The 24,192-nt window shown below is 52.5% G+C and overlaps 1 protein-coding gene across 2 annotated transcripts in view; it reads left to right on the top strand.

Moving 5' to 3' along the window:
* KIRREL3 (kirre like nephrin family adhesion molecule 3) overlaps positions 1–24,192 on the top strand; it is a 144,413-nt gene that overhangs the window by 77,644 nt on the left and 42,577 nt on the right. For both annotated transcript variants that reach the window (XM_027897829.1, XM_027897827.1), the window contains exons 5-7: positions 13,253–13,410; positions 17,000–17,150; positions 23,107–23,212. In XM_027897829.1, coding sequence (XP_027753630.1) covers positions 13,253–13,410; positions 17,000–17,150; positions 23,107–23,212 — 415 coding nt within the window. The remainder of the gene's footprint in view (positions 1–13,252; positions 13,411–16,999; positions 17,151–23,106; positions 23,213–24,192) is intronic.

Here is a 24,192-nt window from a genome sequence, read left to right as displayed (position 1 = left end):
TCCTGGGAGCCATCACTCAGACACCTTGCACTCACTCTCCTGCTCTTTCCTCATCTCCTTTCCCAGGTCAGGCCAAACCTGCCCAGGTTCACCATCATCCTCTGAGAGGAACAAGAACCTCTGACCAAAACATTTCCCCTGTTGACGTGTTGTTGCCTTGCTATTGATTCCTTAATTAAAAGAGAATAAAATTCCACCCAAGGAGACGTTTCTCCGAAACACTCCATCAGTCAAAAAAAAAAAAAAAAAAAAAAAAAAAAAAAAAAAAAAAAAAGTAGAGGAAACAAAATCAATACCCTATTTCCAAAAAAACCCCACATTAGGGAACAGATTTTGGAGCAGCCCCAGGTAGCACATCTACTCCCTTCTTAAATTGTTCTGTTAGCCCTGTCTTCTCACGCTCCCCAGTCTCTTTCCTCTTCACTGTTGTCCTTTCCTCTGGATTTTTCCCACAAATCCCACCATTTTTGGCAGAGCTGTCACCATATTTAGAGGGTAAAGCTCAGGGAACCTGCCTGTTCTGCAGAGTGCTGTGCACAGGCACCCTGTCCCTAAGGATGGGTGACATCTCCATCTTTGTGCTCCTCTCAGAGAGAAAAAACCTTGGAAAATCACCAAGACACAGCAAAACCAAAGCCATTATTCTCCGAATCCTTCTGTCATGGCTTTAAGCAGCATTCCTGCTACTCCAGCCCCATTTTCCTACCACGATGCAATTTGCAGGCTCTCTGGGAATGCCGTATTAATGGCTCTGGCTCCGTGGGGAGCCTTCACAGAGGGCCCTGAGTGTGAACAGCAGCCCGGGGGAATTCCCTCTCCGCAGAGGTTTAAAGATTTGGGTAATTTATCTTAAAATGGGGATGTGCTAATGGCTCGTGCAAGGATGAACGATCCCAGGAAAGGCTGCGGGACCAGGGGGCAGACAAGGGCACTCAGAGCGTCTGCGAGGCTGAACCCTTTCCACGTGGAGCTGTGGCGGTGCCTGATAAGGGATTCAGACGGAACCCAGACACGTGTCAGTGCTGGAACATTGGGATTGATCGTGCTCCGTCCCGGGAGGGCAGGCTTTGCTTTCCCGGGAAACGTGGCCAGGCTGTGCCGGAGATAAGGAACTGCACTGCACTGATGGAGCCTGCCTGATGGAGACTGGATTCACCCGTGGGGATTGCTGAGCCCCCACTGCTGCCGTGGCTGAGGGTCTGCAGCTCAGGGACACACCCCTGGTGTTCAGAGCCCCACCTGGCACCTGCCCTTGGGTGATGTCGTCCGTGTGTCAGCCTGCTGGACCTTCCAATGCTGTGCACAGCACTCAAGATGCAGCTGGGGGTTGTCCCTCAGCTGCGGGTGTGGCTGCAGTCACATCTCCCGTGGGGAGCCGGGCTGCGTGGGGTGCCCAGCAGTCCTGTGTCCTGCCGGTGGGAGCAGGGAGGGACCTCCTCTGGCACAGCACTGAGAGAATTTGGGGTGTAAGAGGCTGCCTAAGAGGCTCAGGGCATCTGTGTTGGACAAGAAGTGTTTTTAACCTGCCAGAGCCCCCGTTCCTGATGCCCCGGGGGAGCTGACCCAGCTCTTTGCACAGCCAGGTACTGGGGAGAGGGGAGGGCAGCAAAGCGCCGGCAGATCTGGGACGTGGCACGGGATTAGTCTCTTTCCAAGGCCTTCATTCATTATTTCTGATGGTGTCTTACTCCCAGGAGGGTTTGGCTGGTACCCGGATCAAAGCTCCCCTCTCCCAGCCCGGCCCTGCCTGCGCCGTCCCCATCTCGGTGCCACCAACAAGGCAAAGCACAAAGCACCGAATTTCCATCTCCCCAGTGGGTCTCCCTGGTGTGAATTGCCCTCAATTCCTCCACAGCAGCTCAGCCCAGGATCTGAGTGGGATTGTCTCCTGATGGAAGGCTGGAAAGAGCATCACTCAGTGCGATGCACAGCCCGTTCCTGCCTAGGAAAGGGGAACCTCCAAGGACTCCCAGCTGGAGACCTACAAAGGAAAGTATTCATGGAATCACGGGCTGGAAGGGACCTTAAAGACCATCCACTAGACCAGGTTGCCCCATCCCTGGAAGTGTCCAAGGCCTGGTTGGACTGGGCTTGAAGCAACCTGGGACGGTGAAAGGTGTCCCTGCCCGTGGCAGGGGATTGGAACAAGATGATTATTCCAACCCAAACCATTCTGGGATTCTACAAACCAAAAGGCCTGCCTCTTCCATGGAATGGCAGTGATACTTCACATCCTAGGCACAGGAAATGCCAGGGGGATTTTTCCCAGCTTGGCCTAAAGTCTTGTCTTTTCTCACCCCTTTCCCATTCCCAGTTTCCTCAGTGACACATCTCAGCAGGCAGATCCAGGTTTTCTGCTTCCTTCTCCAGCCCTGGGCTGGAGCTGGGAAAAGCAGCAATAAGCACTGCTTTGGAGTGAGGACATGGTTTAAGGGGGAATATCTGATAAAACCGTGGCCTTTAAGGGAATGAGGAAAAAAAAAAAAAAAAAAAGAAAAATCAATCCTTTCAGACCCAGAGTAGAAAAAAAGCCTCTTCAAAGTGCAGCCTGGGCATGACAAGGCACGTCTGTGATGTCTCCATCCAGTGACAGAGTGCCTGGCATGGGTGGGAGCAGGCAGGGCACCTCTGTGTCATCCCAGGGGAGCACAGGTACCTGCACATCCCAGCTGGCCAGGCTGAGAAATGCCACTGGAGAGGAGGGGGCAGAGCCACTGGGACTGACTGCCCTGGGGGAGGCTGAGATGGGGAGTTCCCCTGGTGCTGAGCAGTGGGAGGTGATGCCCTCCTTGCTCTTCTGTGCCAGGGGAGGGGGTGAGTCCTTCCCTTCCACACGGATTGGTGTCCCAGGCTCCCAGCAAAGCCCATCCCAGCTGTGCTGGGGCTCCTGGGCCTGGAAGGGACTGTTAGGATCCTACAAACCACGGCTAATTAACAGAAGAGGTGCTGGCTAATGAGCTCCAGGCATTTGCAGCCTCAGGATGGATCCAGATAATCAAGCCCCAAACCTTAATAACCCAATCTCCTGTGTCATCCAGCTGCACTCTGCATCCTGAATTTCCATGGTACCTCCTGGTAGAAGACAGGCAAGATTTCTCCCACCCCATCCTGCAAGAGAGGAGATCTAAGAGCAGCTCCCCCCAGGAGGAGGGAGCCAGCTTGGGGGGTTTGCTCCTGTTTTCCCTTTTTTTTCCCCTATTTTTTTTTTAATGAACAGTAATAATCCTACTCTTTTTTTTTTCTCCTTTTTTTTTTTTTTTTTAACAATTTGAAAACATCTGACATACAGGAAAAATAATGAATTCGGTTTTTTTTTTTTTTTCCCTGAGTTCTCTGATCTGTCACTCTGCACCCAGGAGCGGCACACAGGGAGGAGGAGGCAGGGGGTGCTGGCCTACATTGGGGAGATAATGATGTTCCTGCAGATGCCCCCTTCCAGGGGGAGGTTCAGGCATGTCCTGCAGCTGAGGGGAGCCGGGCTATGCCACAGCCTTTTCCTTTAGCTTTGTATTTCTCTTTGTGGGAAGGTGTTGGAGGTGATTGCAGCATCTCCCTGCAGTCTCAGGGGCTCCTCCCTGGGTGCTGTGAGCTCAGGGACTGGATCCACCAGGTCCCTGCTGCCTCCAGGAGAGATTAACCAGGGCTGTGCTGTTTAGGCTCAGCATTACCCCCAAAAGTTCCCTGTGCTGGGGTGGGGGTGTGGCAGGGGATCATGTTCATGACTTTTGATTGTGACAGTGGTAACGAGGCCAGGTGGGCTGGGGATTTTTCCTCTTTTCCTATCCCATCCCTCCCAACATTTCTGGGAAGCAGAACTTTCCTCCATCCTGGAGGGCAGAATTGGAACCATTAATCACGATTGTCCATCCACACCCACCTCTCTCAAACCTGGGCAATACCCTTTGGTTTAAGGGCAGGCAGAGCAGACACAGCAAAGCAAAGCAGCTCCCTCACAAGTCCCCCCAGCCCTGACCTAGGGCTTGGCAGTAGCTGTTGGCAGGATCCAGCCAAAAACACTGACTGGATGGGGAGAATTAAACAAGGACCTGGCAAGTGCAGTATATTCATTGGGGTTCTGTTGCTCTTTCAAGTGGGAGGGAAAATCTTAAGTTTTTTACTCTTTGCAGGGAGAATATTTCAAGTAAACAAACCATACCCAGCCAGCTACCTGTCTCCACAGCATCTGGCCCTTTATTAAGGCTTGAAAGGGATTTGCCAAAACTTCTTTTTCCCCTTGTATAAAAGGCTTTCCAGTAGAATGCAAATGCTCACTTATCTCCCATATCAGATCTCCTTGTGTTTTCTCCAAAAATGGTCCTGCCCAGAGCCCTGTCTCACAAAGGATTCCAGAGTTTTGAAATTTGGTTCAATTCCAATCCATTGTGAAAACTGAATATTTGAATCGTTCTCTAGCCAAGAATCTGGGACCAGAGCCCTCCTCACTGTGAAAAAACAGAGTATTCCAGTGATATTACTCAATATGACCTGGAGAGGGACTTAGTGGGGGAAGATCAGCTGCTCCAGGACAGTGAGTGGGAAAGGGGATCTGACCTCTGCTGCAATGAGATAAAACCAACTCTAGAAAGCATTTCTGGGTTTGAGGGATTTGCATTCTTCAGCAGGACACCATTCCACTGGAAAAATCAATCCTGTTGACCCCAGAAACCTGGAGCCTGTGGGACTTTCAGTGGCTTGATGAAAACAGAGATAAAACATCAGAGGGAAAGAGAAAGAAAAGAAGGGGTTGGGAATATTAGGGGGTTGTTTCCTATGAACTCCTCAATGTGAGGAGGGTCCATGCATCACATTCAGCTGCAGAGACAGGGGGGAAACAGGGACACACACACCATGTGTGTGCTTGGGATGGAGAGGAGGCAACAGCCCCCCAGCCCCCCTCCTGTTCACACGCACGCTGAAGGTGCCACAAGACAAATAGGACCAAGAAAGAGATGCACTATTTAAACTTTCATCACTATTTTTCTCCCTGGCTCCCCTTGTTCCCTTTGATTTATTTTTTAGTGTGTTTTCCCCAGGCTGTGCTGTTCTCCTGCATCTCTTTCCTCTCCCCCTTCACTCGGCAGCAGCCAGCACCGTTCTGAGGGCACCCACGGCTGCCCAAAATTTTTCAGGCTGTCTGGGCTCAGCTGCCATGGGCTGGGGAGAGGAATGAGGCAGCAGAGCAGCATCAGGCTGGGGAAAATGTGGGCAGGACATGGAGGGGACAAAAGGGACCTGTAGACACAACATCCTCCTTTCCTATCCCTCCCTGACCCAGCAAGAGCCACTCGTTAAGACTTGTCTGTGTTGCACAGACCATGTAATCCCCATCCAAGAGCCCCATCCCACTGCCACCCTTCCTACAGCAGTGACCCTGCCAGGGCTTGGCATGGCATTGATGCAGGAAGGGTGCCAGTCATGCAGGCATTCTCCAAACCACCAGCCTTCCATCCCATGCCAGTCTCAGCAGGGCCAGGGGCTGGCAGCACAATTGGTAGGGGCTGGAAGCTTGGAAGTGATGCCAGAGCTTGTCCCAGAGCCAGTGTGGCCTCTGTGAATTGACCATTCACATTGACACAGACTGGATTGTTTTCAGCCTGCCTTATGTTGGGAAGGATGCAAAGAGCTTCGTCGATGGTTTTCCTTGCAGAATAATAGAATCATGGAATGCTTTGGATTGCAAGGGACTTTAAAGACCATCTCATTCCAAGCCCTCTGCCATTGGCAGGGACACCTTCCACTAGCCCAGGTTGCTCCAAGCCCCATCCAGCCTGGCCTTGGACACTTCCAGGGATCCAGGGGCAGCCACAGCTTCTCTGCCCAACCTGTGCCAGGGCCTCACTGCGCTCACGGGGAAGAATTCCTTCCCAATATCCCATCTAACCCTGCCCTCTGGCAGTGGGAAGCCATTCCCTGTGTCCTGTCCCTCCATCCCTTGTCCCTAGTCCCTCTCCAGCTCTCCTGGAGCCCCTTTAGGCCCTGCAAGGGGCTCTCAGGTCTCCCTGGATCCTTCTCTTCTCCAGGGGAACCACCCCAGCTCTCCCAGCCTGGCTCAGAGCAGAGGGGCTCCAGCCCTTGGAGCATCTCTGTGACCCCCTCTGGACTCTCTCCAGCAGCTCCAGGTCCTCTCTGTGCTGAGGACCCCAGCAGTGGAAGTAGCACTGGGGTTTGGATCTCCCCAGAGTGGAGCAGAGATGCAGAATCCTCTCCCTTGACCTGCTGGTCACTATTTTTTGCACAGTGCAGGGTACAAAGACAAGGATAAAGAAAGGCTGAGCCTCATCCTGCTGGGCTCCAGGTTTCAGTGGTAGGATGGAAAGGAAAATCTGGTTGGTCATGCTTGGATGGGGGAATATTACAAGCTGGAGTCAGGACTCTCAGCCCTCCACTGCCCCCATTTAAACTCACACCACTCTCTCTGTATTGTCCCTTTTTCCTTACCTGCCAAAGAAAAGGATTGACATTCTAATTGCATCGGGAAGGGGAGAGTTAAATGGATGTATGTGGAGGGGAATTTGCCATCCAGGGTTAGGTTTGCCCCAGAGCTCAGGCCCCAAGCCCCACAGTCCTGCTCCAAGTCCCCAGTCAGTGCTGCCCTGAGAAGCCCAGCCCATGAGAACACTCAGACACAGTGAAATCTCTGCCTTCAAAGTGTTGGACAAAACCTAAGAGCCTGTTTATATCCTTCCTAGCTCTGAAGAGCTGCTGGAAATCTGAATCCTAAATGTGTAAAGGCCTGATAAATGAAAAGCTGAACACTCCTGGAGCTGTAAGCTGCTCTGCAGTGGTTTAGGCCCTCACAATTTGCAGCCTTCAGGGTTGATAATACAGTGAGACCCTGGGCAGTCTGCTGGAAAACTCTGCCAGAAACACAATCCTTGTAAGGGGATTCTCTTATCCAGTGTAGCAAGCTCTGTCCTAAAAGCAGTTTTGTGTTCTAGCCTCTTTTCCTCCCCTTGGGAAGCTTTCCTAGATACTTGATGAAACAGAGAACCTACTTTCTCCCCCAGTGCCCAAATTTTCCTTCTTCTTCCTTCGCCCTCTCCCAGCTTTCCCCAGTTCTTTCACTGCAACCAGTCACAGCCTCCCAGCCTTCATTTTGCCAGTTAAACAAGCCAACCTCTGCTGATCTGATAGGAGAGCTGCTTTTTTCCTTTAATCACCTCCACTGAGCTCAGGATCCAAGGAGTGTGGCCAAACCCCACCCAGGATCTCAAGAGCATCATGCACAGCAACACCACTGGCCCCTCCAAAACACCCCCGAGGCTGGTGGGGAAAGCAGGCACTGGCTGGGAAGAGGAGGCAGCTCCCTGCAGGGATCAAACAGAGAAGAGGATTTCCCACCCCAAATGATGCACAGAAATGATACAACAGCTAATCAACTCTTCATTTTGCTGAGTATCATTAACACTGTCAAAGTCACACACACACCCACACTCAAGTCTTGCTACACTGACCCCTTTTTGGATTAGGACAGGATCACAGATTCATAGCATATTTTGGGTTAGGAGGTAACTTTAAAGGCCATCTAGTCCAGCCCCCCCTGCCACGAGGGGCAACCACTAGATCCAGTTGTTCAGAGGATCAGGATCTTCCAGGGAAGGTGAGGAGCCCAGAGGCTGCAGGTTGAATCCTGATCCTTTCACAGGCACCTTGCTAAGCAGCAAACCTGGACTCCAAGTGCCCCAGAGTGGAGCAGAGATGGGATTTGCAAAGGAAAACCCTGTTTGCAGGGTTTGTATTCCAAAGTCTTCCCCAGAGCAAGCAGCTGAGCGCGGGTCAGGGCAGTGCCACATGCAGTCACGCCCAGCAAGTGTTCTGTGGTGCCCTCATAAGCCTGACTTGTCTACAAGAGCTGAACATCCCTCTCTGACAAGCTGGATGCGGTGTCTGAATACACAAACACTTCTCTGCACCAGAGCAAAGCTCCCAGATCCACAGGAGGGTTGGCTGAGCCAACTGAATCCCTCCCTGGGGCTTCCCCTGCTTTCCTTACTGTGCAGACAAAATACAGGAGCAGAGGTCCCCTTGTTCAGCTTGGCTTCTTCATCTCGGTGGGGCTCCCTGGGAGGCAGCTGTGCCACCAGGCACCCCTGTGGAGGCTGGGGATGCTTTTTATTCATCAGAGAATCATAGAATCCCAAAATGGATTGGGTTGTAGGAGTGTCCTTAAAGCCCATCTCATCCCACCCCCTGCCATGGGCAGGGACAACCTTCCACCAGCCCAGGTTGCTCCAAACCCCATCCAACCTGGCTTTGGACACTTCCAGGGATCCAGGGGCAGCCACAGCTTCTCTGGGCAACCTGTGCCAGGGCCTACCCACCCTCACAGGGAACAATCTCTTCCCAATATCCCATCTATCCCTGCCCTCTGGCAGTGGGAAGCCATTCCCTGTGTCCTGTCCCTCCATCCCTTATCCCCAGTCCCTCTCCAGCTCTCCTGGAGCCCCTTTAGGCCCTGCAAGGGGCTCTGAGATCTCCCCTGAGCTTTCTTGTCTCCAGGTGAACCCCCCCAGATGATTTACACTTAGTCTTTTAGCCTTGGGGACAGAAAGAACCTTCCAGTGTTTGTGATCACTGAGAGCATCCTCTGGTCACTGTTATTTATTTAACACACACGTGAGATGAGCCCAGAGCCCTGAGTGGCACAGACCCCATGGGGAGGGGAAGCCATGGAGATGAGCTGTGCCTTATCCCAGAGGGACACTCCTGCTGGATCTCACACCAGCTGAACATTCCTTGCAGGTATTTGGCTTGGGGCAACCCTCAGGGGCTGCTCAGCATCTGCCTCTCCAGCCCAGCTGCTGGGTGACCCTTCCCCAGCAGGGAGTGTTTGGGGTTGAATCTCTTAACACTGAAGAAGAGGCTGGTGCCAAGAAGAGGAGGCTGGTTCCACAAAGCCAGCAGCGAGGGGGTACCAGCCAGAACAACAACAGAAAAACAGCCTTAATTAGGGAAAATGTACTGTGGCTGGAGGGCTTTTTGCTTCCTTCACTTTCAGGACCTGGCTGCTGGAGGATCCTGTTATCTCAGTAAATATTGCTAATAATTGAGGTTCTTTTTGCCTTCCACATCACTGTCCAGCTGCCAGGAGCATTTAAAGATGTCCATGTCATTCCTTACTCAGAGCCAGTGCTAGCCTGGGGTGTCAGTCCAGCACTGGAGAATTCTGTGTGGGCTCACTGATTAATCAGGGAAGTCATAGAGGGTGGGACAGAGTGCAGGAAAACCTCTAACAGCTCATTTAAAGAGCTGCTGAATGCACAGCCCAGGAACACCATCATTTAGTTGAGTTTCTTTATGCTGATGTGCTGCAAGATGGACTTTTCCAAAGGGCAAGGAGCAGACCCCAAGGTGTCCCTTCCCATCCAGGCAGCCCACAGCTATGGAGAATGGATTAATGCCTGTCCAAGGCTGGTTTTTAAATATTCAGCCATTCCTGTATTTTGACAGAAAATGAGGGGTTTGGTGAGGAGCAGCTTGTCACGGTTTCTTTGGAAAACCACAACAACCCAGCACTGCTGAGTTCACCCCTAACCCGTGTCCCCCAAGGGCCACATCCACCCAGCTTTTAACCCCTCCAGGGATGGGGACTGCACCACTGCCCTGGGCAGCCCATTCCAATGCTTGACCATCTTTGCAGTGAAGCAATTTTTCCTGACATCCAACCTAAACCTTCCCTGGTGCACCTTGGGGCCGTTTCCATCTCTGTTCCTACTCTTGTGGGTTTGAACCATCCTGGATCCCTTCTCCTTCATTTTAAGCTTTCCAGGCATGTGTGGGTTAACTCCATTTGCATGGCTGTCAGGAATAACCCCCCTTGCAACCCCCAAACAAGTCTTCCTATTTATATCCCTGGTTTAATCAGGAAGGCTAGTGCTTCCATAGCTACGTGATTAAAAATTAGGAGACCGGATTCTGTGGTGGTGCCTTATAATAACAACCAATCCTGGGAGCACAGTGGATGAATAATGGATCATGGCTCTGTGCTACCAGCTTCTTGCCTTCCCTTCTTTCTTCTTCTCCCCTTTTTATCTTCCACTCTTCTCTTCCTCCTCCTCCTCTCCCAGGCTGGAGTTGAAATGGGGAAGGAATACATCTATCCTTCATTTTGCAGAAGTTAGAGAGACAGCACTGATTCCTCTTCATCAGACCCTCCTCCCCAGCCACATCCCCTTCTAGGGAGCCTGGAGACATCAATAATTCAGGGCTACGTGGAGAACTGGGGGATCATAACCACTTCCTTGGGAAGATGTAACCAGGACCCCTCCTCCCCTCATTGCCATAAACAGCTCCCCAAATCTGGCTGCTGCTCCAATAGAAAGAAACAGGAGCAAAACAGTAAAAAACAAGGATTTTTGTCACTGGGCAGACAAGTGGTTCCATGTTTGTCTGCATGATGTTGTCCCCTATCCCATGATATCCCCTCGTGGGCAGCTAAGGGACAGGTGGATTGTGTTGCAGGGGTGATATTGCTGCAAGAATACCAGAAAAAAGTCAGGGATATCAAACATCCCAGCATAAAAGTTCCTTCATAAATTCCAGTTCTTCAGAAAAGGGCCTGTGGGTTGGTTTTTTTCCCTGCTCCACGAGATGAATTGTCAGTATTTTGCAAGCCGAGGTCAAATTCAATTAATGGCTTCACTGAGGGGAAAAGAACTATTGAAAAATACCAGACTTGTTTTTAAACAGTATAAACTCATCCAATGAAAGAGTGTTTTTTAAAAAAAAAGAAATTAAAATGAATCCTTCCTTAATAGTTAAAACATCAGAACGGAGCAGAATCGTTCACATTTTCGTATTTTGTTGACAGACATTTCAACGAACCCAAACCACAGATTTTCACTCCTTTTTCCACCCTTGTAGCCCAAGGGGGAAAAAAAAAAATGTACATTTTAGATCCATGTAGAAAAGCTTTTTTTTTTTTTTTCCCCCAGTCCTTGAGTTCCACCCACTGAGCTGAAAAATCCCATTACTGCCAGCGCTTGGCAGCTGTGTGTGTGCCCAGCCAAGGGTGCCCTGCCCACCAATCCTGCCTCTGCACCGGCAGGGAATGTAATCCCTTCCCGTCTCCCACATCCAGCCCGGCGCTGGAGGAGCCAGGGAGGAGTTTTTCAGTGTTTCTTGTCCAACTACAAGGTGGGGGCAGCTCAGGAGCAGGGACAGACTCGGGGATTTTGGAGAGGGTTTTGGCGTGGATGTTGTGCGGCTCAGCTTGGGAAGGGGGAACAGCACTGACCTGGAACAAAACCAGCTCCTCTTTGGTGGGAAATTGGCACCTTTCCCCCTGCTGCAGCCCCTCTGGAAGGATGCTGGAGGTAGGAGGGTTTGCCACCCGCTCCTGAGCGGGGTGTGAAGCAGAAATTTCTTCCCACGTCCTTTACTAGCACGAGCTGTTCTGCTTGGGCAAGAGGGGCTGAAGCAGGGATGGCTTCCCACTGTGTCTTGACATTCCTCATGGCTTCCCAATCCCTCAGGGGCTACAGGAGCTCCCAAACAGGCCCTACATGGATCTGCAGCAAGACCAGCATTTGTTTCCCAAAGGACGTGGTTGGGAAGAGCTAAAAATACCTTTGGATAGTGATTTAGGCCTGAAGGGCTCTCATCGAGGGGGGTTCACAGCAGCTTTGGGCAACAGGTGGGCCAGGAGGTTCCCTGCTGTTTCCTTGGAATGGTGCATTGCATCTGTGAGGCTGGGAATGCTGGGGCAGAGCCAGGGAGAGGGAGGGTTGAACTTGGGTTTCACAGAGCAGAAGTTAAAGTTCATTTGTCTTATGAGGTCAGGAACTTTTTATCTCCTGGTGAAACAGCCACTGATGGTCAGTAAGACCACATGGTTCAGTCCTGCAGAGCACAAGCTCTGGAACAGGCTGGAGTCCCCATCCCTGGAGGGATTTAAAAGTCGTGTAGATGTGGCACTTGAAGACATGGGTTGGTGGTAGGCTTGGCAGTGCTGGGTTAACTTTTGGACTCGATGATCTTAGAGATCTTTTCAAACCTAGATAATTCTATGATTCCATGAAGAGCTGCACTGACAGCTGTACAGAGCTCTCCATCCCCAGAGCAGGTCCTGGCTGGAGCAGACCCCTCAGGGTAGTGGAGATGAAAGCTCTCCTCAGCAAGATTAAAGCCCAGTCCCTCTCTCCATCTGGATTTCCCATCTCTTACCACACTGCGGATCCTTAGACATGCCAGGCTAGTCCCAAAAGAGGAGACCATGCTCAGGTGCCCCTCACCTGCTTCCCTGTTTCCACCCCTCCCTGTCTCTGGCATGAAATGCTTCCCAGTACAGTGAAGATGCCCAGGGGGGGCAAAGCCCTGTCCTGTAACTGCAGCCTCACACTGTCAGGGTTGTCAGTGCTTCCAAAGAAGGCTGAGAACCCAAATGTCTCTATGACACCCCTGGCAAGATCTGCTTTCACAGAGAGAGATGCTGAGGAAGCTCCCCATGTCAGAGGGAGGGTCCCCCAGCCCCCTGTGTGTGAGAGCAGCACAGACCATGAGTGGGAGTGACAGGGGAATCAAAGCAGGGCGGGGAGTGCTCAGGGGTTCCTCCATCCCTCCGTGACCAAGGGCTGCCAAGGGAGCCCTCTCCAAAGGCAGGAGGCTGGAAATCACACTCCTGGTGCCCAGAAGAAGTTATTCCCCTGGGTGCTGTAGGTGACAATCCAAACCCAGCTTTTCATTCCCTTCTCCCCCAAAACACCCTCACCTTCCTCCTCCTTTGCAGTCAGAGGAGCAGGGGTCACACCTGATCCCCTCCAAGCCCCGCATCCTGTGTCCAGCAGCAGCCAGTCAGAGATCCCTGGGGAGGAGTGAAAGAGCAGGAACAGCAAGCAGGGATATTTATTTCAAGCAGGGAGGCTGCTTTCAAGTGCTCACCATCCTGCTGCAGCTTGCAGCTCAGGGACAGCCAGGGCTTTGAGGATTTAGTAGCTCTTGGTGGATTTATCTACCACAGGCCTGATCCCTCACATTCCTGCAAAGCTCCTAGGCACCTGACCCGTGTCCCCTCGACACTTCACCAGCTCCTGCTGCTGGAGTTTAAATTTGGGGCACAGTTTTCATGTGAGCAGCGAAAGACAAGTGGCTGTAGTGTGATGAGAGGGGGTTGGATGCTGCCACAGCCACATCCAAACGATCTGCAGAGGTTTGAGAGGTCACAGTCCTGGCAGCCCAGACCCCACAGGTGACTCCAGGAAGGTTGGTTTCATGCCTCAAATGACATTGTCTCCTCTGGGCTCTTTCTCTGCAGTTCCTCCAGATGATCCTGTCATTATGGGGGGGCCCATCATCAGCCTGAGAGCAGGAGACCCCCTGAACCTGACCTGCCACGCAGACAATGCCAAGCCAGCAGCCTCCATCATCTGGATGAGGAGGGGAGAAGTCATCAACGGAGCCACCTACTCCAAGGTGAGGCAGGATGGGGCTGGGGACACGGGCTCTGCTCTTCCCTGGCTTCAGAAAGGGGTACCAGGCCTGGCACTGCTTCAACACAACCCCAAAACATCTGGGGCAGTACCCTCAGCTCTGCAGAGCTCAGGCTCTCACCCCACATCCCTCCATAAAGCCTTCTCGATGAGAGGCTGGGGGGAAAACAGGCAGGAGGACACACGTGAGGAATCCCAAACTGTCACCAAAAGGAGCTCTGAATTTGGCTTTTTATACCTTGTAATCCCCTGGCATGACCAGTCCTCCCCTTGCCACCCTCCCTGGGTGCAGTGTTGGAGCTGTGTCCACAAACACCGGCCCAGCACAACCTCTGGCTCCAAAGGTGGTTGCTGTGGCACACGTCCCCCCCTCCTCCCACTGCAATTTTCCATGAAAAATCGTCAGGGCTGTTGGCATTTTTTAATTTAGACAGAAAGCCTTTATTGGGTCATAAAGGAAATCATCAAAGAGCATCAGCAGCACACTCAGCTGGGCCCCCACATGTTCTCCTGTTTACGGGCGCCTGATGTCTGGTGAGTGCGAGAGAGATTCGGGAACACTTGACATTTCTAATGAACATTTCTAAAGAGCAAAAATCCCAGCCCTAAAATGGGTCAGTTTGCAGCCATTTGTAATGCAAGCAAACTTCAAAGGCGGCAGCCAGAGCCGTTCCTCGAGCTCCCGGAGATCTTTAATAAACATTCCACCCTCTGCCGCCTGCGGAGCCTCCACCCAGCCCCGTTCCAGCAGCACCCTGATCTGCCTGGGACAGCAGAGGAGCCAGAACACCCTCCTTGCCTCCTCCTCTTCCTCAGTAGCTCGGCTGAAGCTGAGCCGCTTCCCTGCAGCCCAGGAGGAGCAGAGGGGGAACTACCCCATCTCCCTGCACGCCGTGAGAGAGGCAGCACTAATTAAAGCCAGAGAGATCTGACCTCTCCCTCTCTCAAATCAAGTGGAATTAATTAAAATCCAGGCCGTTGACATGCAGTTGTTTGCAGCTCATTCCCTTCCCCTGCACTGCAGACTGACAGGCCCTGGGCAGGCAACTTTTGAGCCCTTTCCCTTTCAGACCCACAAGCAGTGGGGAGCAGGGGAGGAGGAATGTCCCTGCTTTGAAATATTTCCAACAGAAAAAAAAACCTTCCAAACCAGAGCTTTCCAGGCTGCAGCTCCACCTCACACACAGCACAGACATTTCCATGGCACTTTAAGCAGCTGGCAGGGATGGGCTGGGAGGGGAGCCCTGTTCTGCACAGGGGAGCATCTTCCACTCCTCCTGGACTCAGGAAAACCTCCCTTTCTGAGGCTGAACCTCTGTTTCCCCCTGACTTGCTGGAGGTTTCCATGAGGCCCTTCCACATTAAAAAGTAAAAGCCTTCAGAAAAACTTACAGCCAAGTTTAGACGTTTTTTGAATGGAAAGTTTTGATTTTTGGGGTCTGAGAAACTTTTCCCTTTCTAAGCTCCCTTTTAAAATAATTCCCGAATTTTCCTCTTTCTGTTTTTTTCAAGAAAACTAAAACCTAACCCAGCTTTCCTTTGATCCAGATATTCCAGCTAACCAAAAAGAAACCCTGTTCAGACTCCTGTTTGCCTGGAACCATTTGTACTGAGGGAGAATTTATTTGTTACTCTGAATTTCCAGTCCACCAAGTGATCCATCTGCAGCCCCCTGCAATCCCAGCCAGGCAGCACAGAACAGCCAGGGCCGACTGAACCCCCCCCACCAATCCCTGCTGAAGCAGACAGGGAATGTTAGAGGATCCTGCAGGATTTTGAGGCTAAACCCAGATAGGGGGGGAATTTCTGCACAGAATTAGGGGTCACCCTGTCCCCAGCACAGAAGTGGGGCTGTTCCACAAGGGAAAGGCACACAGGGTGACAGCAGAGCAAGGACAGGGCACATTCTGCATTTGTGTGTCCAGAGACAGGCAATGAGGCTGGGGAAGGGGCTGGAGAACCAAGAGGGGAAGGGGCTGGAGAACCAGGAGCAGCTGAGGGAGCTGGGGGGGCTCAGCCTGGAGAAAAGGAGGCTCAGGGGGGACCTTCTGGCTCTGCAACTCCCTGACAGGAGGGGGGAGCCAGGGGGAGTCAGGCTCTGCTCCCAGGGATCAGGGACAGGACAAGGGGAAATGGTCTCAAGTTATGCCAGTGGAGGTTTAGATGGGATATTGAGGAAAATTTCTTCACTGAAAAAGTGGCCAGACAGTGGCACAGGGTGCCCAGGGTGGTGGTGGAGTCCTCAACCCTGCAGGTGTTCAAAAAACATGTGGATGTGGTGGATAGGGGGATGGTTTAGCGAGGGACCTGTCAGTGCTGGGTTAATGGTTGGACTCGATGATCTCAGAAGGCTTTTCCAACCCTAATGATGCTGTGATTCTGGGCTGACTGTGGTGACAATTGCTCATCATCATTCCTTGTCTCCTGTGCCTGAGAGGCACAAACCTGTGTGCAGGAGGGCTGTGCCACAGTGAGCCCAGAGAGAGGATTAGCTGGGAGTCACAGAGTCATTTAGGTCAGAAAATCCCTTAGAGACCATCCAGTCCAACCATTACCTCAGCACTGCCAAGGCCACCACTACCCCATGTCCCCAAGTGCCACATCCACACATCTGCTGACATAAGTTTGTCATTCAGCAAACCCCTGGTCTTACACTGTGAGGAGCAAACTTGAAAGATTCAGACTTAGAGGGGAAAAATGCCTGGCAGGGTCCGAAATCCAGAGTGTTGATAAACCAGAGAGAGGTCAGAGGTCAGGGAATGATTAAAAGACTGAAAACCACACAACACCTTGAGAGCCTCCCAGGGCTGGAGGGGTTTGATTTATCAAAGGCAGGGCCATGGGGTGACGTGACCACGGTCTGTAAGAACTGTAAGAACTTGCAGGAGGATTAGGGCTTGGGAAGGGAGGGCTCCCAGGCTCCTGGGCTCCTGAGAGAGGCATGGCAGGGTACCAGGGCTGGAGTCAAAGTCAGATAAATCCAGGGAAGAGATGCAGTGCCAAGGCTGAGCAGGCAGACCAGGTTAAGCACCGCTGTGCCAGGCTTGGGAGTTTGTACCTCTGGCACCCACAGGTCCCATCAGTGCTCAGCAGCCCAAGTGGTGATGATTTACCACAGGCAGGTTCAGACCACAGCACAGCAGCCATGGCTGGGGTCAGCCCGTGCTGCTGGCACCCCTCATTCCTGTGGGAGGTGCTCAGGTAGCTTTATGCACTCACCTGCAGAAGGTGACAGCAGGGTCAACAATCCGTTTGCCTCTGGCTCCCTCTTTCCTGGGATGGTGGGTGACGTTATCTCCCTTGGAGCTGTGCTCCCCAGCTCTAGGCACAGCAGGGCTGCAGGGAAACAGATGGGAGTTAAGAGCCCAGTTCCCAGGGAAGTGCAGTGAAATTTGTCTTTGTTATTCCCCCAAGGCTTTTGGCAGATTCCAGCCAGAGGAACTGTTATTGCAGGGAGCTGCTTGGCTGAGGAGCTCCTACTGTGCCTGCAGAGCCTGGCACAGCTTGGAATGGGAAAGAGGGGCCTCTCCAGTAGGAAACTGCCTTTCCTGATCCCTTTTCCCCCCTTACAGACACTTCTCCGTGATGGCAAGAGGGAGAGCATCATGAGCACCCTTTTCATCGCCCCCTCCGACATTGAGAACGGGGAGAGCATCGTGTGCCGCGCCACCAACAAAGCCATTCCCGGCGGGAAGGAGACCTCGGTCACCATCGACATCCAGCGTGAGTGCACGGCCAGCTGAGCTTCCTCTGGGCACTGGGACATCCCAGCCTCCCAGCCCTCTCCATCCCTGGGGCTGTCCACACGGCTCTGACCCCAGGCAGGAGCAGGATGCTGGGATTGGGGGGGTTCCCTTTGCTGGGATTTACTGGAACGTTGTAACAGTGAAGTCACAGTCAGAAGATCTCATGTCCTGAGCTCCCTGTGAGGCTCAGGAACACCCCTACCACGGGGTCATCCTGCTTCCCAGCACTTGTGTCTTGTGTCCCTGGTTTTGAGCAAAAGCAGCACCAGCTGCCCTGCTCTGGGTGGCCCCACTGTGTCCCCAGGGGTCTTTGGAGCACAGATGGATCCCAAAGGGTTCTGGGGGAGCAAACAGCATCTCTGGCCGTGGCCAGCAGTGGAGATCAGGCTCATTAAGACCTCTGGTGCAAAATCCCATGTTTCCAGCCTTACAGGCAGTTCACTGATAGGGGTTTTGTATCATTCTCTGCTGGGATGGCGTGTGAGACACCTGATTGGGGGAAGAGTCCCCCCAGTGACACACAGGCAGCCCCAGTCACCACCTCATGGGGACAGGTGTTTCTTAAGAGCCATATTCTTCACCCTTTACTTTAAATCCACAGAGCAAAATCTTCTTTCCCCCAAAATTCACATTTCCCAGGCCTCTTCCCTCCTCCTCTGCAGTAGCTGTTGCTCTCAGGCTCACCCTGACCCCCTCCAGACGGGCTCCATTTGCACGCCCAGTTCCTGCAGCTGTATTTACCCACAATTTGCAAGAGCAGGGTGTTCAATATTAACATGCCAGCTGCTTTCCAGAGTCCAATTAAAACTGGCTGAACAAACTCAAGCACAGCAGAAAATTCACCATTTAAGACTTGCAGCTTTTGCTGCCGGAAGATTACCGGGCTCTTGGGTTGCTGGCTGCATGTCCTGACAGAACTGGGCAGATAAAATGAGATAATAGCCTGGGTTATTTCACAGCCAGCAAACAGTTACAATGGCTGGAGACACACTCACACTCACACAAACAACACAGAGCTGGAGACATCATTACACTGGGTACAGTGTGGGCAGGGGACGTGAGCTGAATCCCTGAGCCTCGTGGAATCTGCTTGGAAAAGAGAGAGACCCAATAAAGAACACCAATTTCCACTCTGAGCCATTAAATGCTCCATGCTGTGAATGTAATAACAATAATATCCTACCCAGCTAATAAAAGTATGTTGTTCTTAATGAGGGCTAATGAGGATATCAATCTCCCAAAGCTGGATGGGTGATGGAGAGAGAGAAAAATACCAAGATGGATTAACCAAGCTGAGGTGGGATGGGTTTGGACCCACGTGCAAGAGCCACCTCTAGCTGCATCTAGTCATGGCATCATGGAATCCTTAAGGTTGGAAAAGACCCCTGAGATAATGAAGTGCAACTACTAACCCAGCTTTAGTCATTTAGGTTTCACTCCCAGCTTGGTAGACGACAAACTGCATTCACTTTGCAAAGAGCTAAAGGTGCTTTTCTCAAGCAAAATAATTATCTGGACCACTCATTTTTTCCTAGTGAATTGTTCTGGGAAGACAGGGTGGGCTGTGAACTCCTCTGCACCACTCTGGCAATGAGAGGGGGTCCTGCCCATGGGTCTTCTTCCAACATCTAGCAGAGAAGCGGCACCTTGGAGGGAAAAAAAGAAGTGGTTTCTGCAAGAATAAGGAAAAGTAGGTTGCAGTTGTTGCCTGGGGAGCTCTTCCCAGCCTGGCACAACCTGCTTCATCCCCCTGGACCCTGCACTCTCCACCTCCACTGGTGCAGGTTGAACTCACACCATAGGAAACGTTACCCAGCTGCACAGTTTGAAAGAGATGGCCTTGCAAAATAATCCCTGGGAACCAAAAATAATCCTTCCCAGGAAGCAGCAGCCTGGTAAATCACTCCTCCTGCTTTATTTCATTTTCTTTTGCAACTCAAAAGAACATCAGAAACTCTCACAGGCAGCAGAAAAAAAATGCCGGGGTGGGGGTTATTCTTATGGAGGGTGTGAACGTGGTGGGAGGAATTATCCTCTTGCAGCTGATGCAAAGTCAAAGTTGGGCTCCCATCAATCTCATGCCCGACCATTTTAGCAGCAATGAAATAGCTGAGTCATAAACCCCTCCCCTTCCAAATGTAAAAATAAAGGGGGGGGGGGGGGGGGGGGAGAAGAAGAACTGGAAAAAAGCCCAGCGCGGGGTCTGTAATGGAAACACTAAGCGGCTCCAGCTGGAACAGCTGTTCAATGTGATTTCCGTTCCACCAGCCACATCAAAGTCAGCCTCCTGTGAGTTATGCACCGAACATCACAAGTGGGATTAAAATCATGTTTAATAGTTTGATATGCCATAAACTATTTATACTGCAGGAGCCCAGTGGCTCCGTGGAAATGCACACCCGGCGTGCCGGGATGGGGAGGAGCAGGGTGATTGCTTATCCAAAGCCATTTGCTCCAAGCCTCTGCACACACATGTGCACTTGCTCATTTTTACACCTTTTTTTTTTGTCACGGCAAGAAGGGATTTGGCTGTATCTGGGTGGTGCTGCAGGATGTGAGAGGAGGGGAAGGAAAGCAGAGGGTGATGAGGGGCACGTGGCTGTGTTGGAGGGTCTCCCGCTGCGTTTATCCTTGGAGCTTTGGAGTGTTTGATTCCCTTTTGTGCTTGCCACTGGGGAGTGGAAAGCCCAGGGCTGAAGAGGCACCTTTGCCTTAGAGAACAGGTTTGGAAGGGCTCGTCCATAGGGGAGAGGAGCAAGGAGAGGGTTTCGCACCTGGCGGTACAAGAGTCAGCTGGGTGCCTGCAGCCCATGGAGCTCCTTCCCGAGGTGCTGGGTTGAGATCGCGGGAGCTGAGGGATTTGCCAAGGTGCCCCTGGGCTGCGGGGCCGGTCCCGCTGCGATGCCGTACCTGGGCGTGCGGGCACTCGCAGCCGCTGCTCCCGCCGCCTGTGGGCTGGCTCTACCTGATGCCATCATTCAAATTAATTACAAGAAGCCGGGCAGGAATCATAATTGTAACCGAGTGGAATTACATCCTGATGAGTTACAATTTGTGTCTTTTTTCCCTTCAGAATGCCCCGAAACACACTGGCACACACAAACCCACGGCGTGCGCGGCACCCGCAATGTTCGAAAGCCCAATCCCATTCCTGAAAGGCGAGATCAAAGACTTTAATTCATTTCCTTCGCTCTTTTTTTTTTTTTTTGTCTTTTTAATCTTTTTTATTATTATTATTTTGAGTGCAAGAGGGAGCCGGGCTCATTTTAATACAAAGAGGCTCCTCGGTAAATCGTAGGCACAGCTCCTAACCCATCAAACAATGGGGAAGCTACTAAAGAGAAGTGTGATTCATACTTAACAAAGGAAGGTGATTAGCTGTTGTTGTCTAACAATAGGGAAGTGTCAGGATGCCTGGGAATGAATTAGGAGCCCGCTATACATCTCTGGGCTGCTATGCGAGGGAAGCTCATTTATATTCCCAACTGCGCCCATCTTTATTGTCATTTGAATTGCACATTTTAAAATGAAATTAGGGTAAATTGAAAATACCTATAATTTCCCCGTCATAATTTCCCATCAGGAAGGCAGGTGGCTTTGCTCGCAACAAAGTCGGGCTCCGGCTGGGTAAATGCCGCGGGGCGGAGGAGGAGGCGCTGGAATGCTGCTGGAATGCTGCTGGAATGCTGCTGGAACGCCTCCTTTCCCGCTCCCCTCCCGCCCAGCCAGCGGCACTGCCGGAGCCACCTCCGAGACTCCCCTGCTGGTGGCCTCGCTGCGAGGATGGTCCCAACCCATCCCGCACCTCACAGGGCTGGAATAACACGGGGCTGCCGTGGATGCTGCTCTCGCAGCGGGATGCCCAGAGGCACTGCAGCAGGACCCTGAGCGGGCAGTGCTGGAGGAAGATGGCAGAGGGAGAAGCCAGCAGGGAAACTTCTGTCCCTGTTAAACACAGCAACGCTCCTTGGGCTTGGTTACAGCCACGGCTTCGCAGTGTCCCAGCAGGGAGCCAAGAAGGCCGATGGATCCTGGCCTGGCTCAGGATCAGTGGCAGCAGGAGCAGGACAGGGATTCTTGGCCTGCACTCAGCGCTGGGGAGGCCACCCTGGAGTGCTGTGTCCAGCTCTGGGCCCCTCAGGTCAGACAGGACATGGAGGGGCTGGAGCAGGGGCAGAGAAGAGCAGGGAGGCTGGGGAAGGGACTGGAGCACAAGTGCTGTGAGGAGAGGCTGAGGGAGCTGGGGGTGTTGAGCCTGGAGAAGAGGAGGCTCAGGGGAGACTCAGCACTCTCTGCAACTCCCTGACAGGAGGGGGGAGCCAGGTGGGGGTTGGTCTGTTCTCCCAGGAACCAGCAGTAGGACAAGAGGGCTCAGTCTAAGCTGTGCCAGGGGAGGTTTGGGTTGAATATCAGGAAGAAATAGTTTCCAGAGAGAGTGCTCAGCCATTGGGATGGGCTGCCCAAGGAGCGGTGGATTCTCCATCCCTGGAGATGTTTGAGGACAGCCTGGATGTGGCATCAGTGCTGGGAACCACAGCGGGGTTGGATCAAGGGTTGGACTTGATGATCTTGGAGGTCTTTTCCAACCCAGCTGATTCCCTGATTCTATGAAATCCAGCCCTGGACCTGTGGCACTGACCCTGCTCCCAGCTCTGGGAGCCCAACCACCCCCTGGGCCAGTGAGTACCAACCAGGTTCTCCAACCCCCTGCCCTGCCAGCTGTAGCCTTTCCCCGTCTTCCAGCAGGGAAGGATGTTGCTGGGATATTTAGGAAGCGGAGAGAAGCAGCAGGTAGAGACAAACACATAACATGGCCTATTTTAGGATATATTTTTGCATATGTGAGTCATCCCACCTCAAGGGCAGCAGAGCCTCTCAGCTGGGTCAATGAGCCCCAACACACTCTACCATGGGACAAGTGGTTCTTCAGGCACTCAAAAAAACCTCAACAAGGCCATTACTTTCTACATTTTTCCCCTCAAACGAGGTCCCATGCTTAAAACTTAAAGCTGGAGGTCTGACACCATACCCCCCCCCCGCCAGACATCATGAAAAATTAAAACAAGTCTGGATATTCTTATTCCCATCTAAACACTGCACCCACTTCTCGCTTGCTTTCATCGGCTCTTGCCTGAATTTTGTTTGCTGCTGAAGCATTTTGATGCTTCTCATGGGAAAAGGAGAGAAACTGAGCAGCAGTTGAGAGGCTGGAGCGGCCTGTGACACGAGTAAGGCCTTGGTAGAGATGATTAGGCTGATGAAAGAGCAGAAATGCTACTTTAAACTTAGAGGAAAGACAAAAGATCATCATTACACAGCGAGATATTAAATGGGAGCATCTCAAAGCAGGCGAGTTTATGTCCTTAAATGGGAATCAGAGCCAGCAGTCACACTTCTGAAGTGAAATGTTACATCCAATGGTGTCTGTGGCTCCTCTTCATGTTTTTATTCACTGAAATCCTCCAAGAGAAGAGCAGTGTTCATGGCATCAGCCTGTCAGACAACCATTATATGGCTTTCAACTGAAAAATGGCTTCCTACTGCCAGAGGGCAGGGTTAGAGAGGATACTGGGAGGGAATTCTTTGCTGTGAGGGTGGGCAGCCCCTGGCACAGGTTGCCCAGAGAAGCTGTGGCTGCCCCTGGACCCCTGGAAGTGTCCAAGGCCAGGTTGGACGGGGCTTGGAGCAACCTATGCTGGTGGAAGGTGTCCCTGCCCATGGCAGGGGGTGGGATGGGATGAGCTTTCAGGTCCCTCCCAACCCAACCCATTCTGGGATCCTGGGATATCACAGCATCAAGGAGTCTCAGCACTTTTGCCAAGCTTTCTTACAGCCAAATTTTGCTTTCCAGTCTCAGAACCTGGCAGGCAGCTGGCAGGGGGATGCTGTACCGTGTCTTTGGGTCTCTCAAGGGCTTGCCTCTCCCTTTGCAGACCCACCCCTGGTGAACTTGTCCGTGGAGCCGCAGCCGGTGCTCGAGGACAACACTGTGAAGTTCCACTGCTCTGCCAAGGCCAACCCCGCCGTCACCCAGTACAGGTAAGGTCACCCCCCCTCGTGGCACCACACACCTGCTGAGAGCATCTCACCTTCCCCCCTCCACAGCTTCACCTCCAGGTGACCAAGAGCGCTCAGCACCTCTGGCCGTGAGTTCTGGTGGCCATTCCATTTCCTCCCTGCTGTGTTTCCCACTGCTTGGTGCTCACTGTGGCTCATCCTTACGGCCTCTGCTGTCCCCCAGCCAGGGGGAGGCAGTGGCTGGAGCCAGCCCCTGATCCCTGCAGAGCAGCAGAGCTGCTGTTGCTCGGTCCTTATCCCAGTGTGCCCACTTCGACAGCTCCCTGATGCCGCGCTCGCCTCGACAATGTTGTTACAGGTTGAGAGGCTCCACCACGTTCTGCTGCATTCAGCAGCTCCTCAGTCAGGGATTCAGCGGGTTTGGAGTGGATTAAGAGGCCTGGCACCGAGCTGGCAGAGCCATCTGTTTAGGGACATAACGAGCAGCAGCGAGCAGCAGCGAGTGAAAAGTCTATTATGGGAAAATTCCTGCCTTTTTTTCCGCACACTCGTTTATGGCTCGAACAATGCAGCTCCTTCCCCGTCTCTGTGTAACCCTTAAGCGACCACCATGAGCCTCTCTATCCCCAGGGAGCCTCTCTACCCCCAGGGAGCCTCTCTACCCCCAGGGAGCCTCTCTACCCCCAGCAGAGTGGAGCTGAGCTCGGAAGGGCCAGGGCAGAGTGGCTGGGCTGGAGGTGCGTGGGGTTCCACGGGGGATAGGCTCTCCTTGGGTGGGGTGTTCTCCTTGACTGGGTGGGATCATCACTGCTGGCCGGGGTCTGCAGTGGCCACGCTGAGCTCAGAGCGGGTCACGAGTGGTTGAGAACTGTGGGAGGAGAAAATGAGTCACTTGCAGCCACGGGAGGTCTGGGGGATCCCTGCCTGCACCCCCTGTGCTGACCCAGCCCCAAACCTCCCTTGATCCTCCTCTTTCCTCTGTGAGCAGCGACAGGACCCAA

This window comes from Empidonax traillii, unplaced genomic scaffold (assembly GCF_003031625.1).
Source record: "Empidonax traillii isolate 1590-97213 ecotype Southwest subspecies unplaced genomic scaffold, ASM303162v1 scaffold561:size787514, whole genome shotgun sequence".
NCBI lineage: Eukaryota > Metazoa > Chordata > Aves > Passeriformes > Tyrannidae > Empidonax > Empidonax traillii.
The sequence above is the reverse complement of the archived record's forward strand: the minus strand, read 5'-3'. Positions and strand labels throughout refer to the sequence as shown.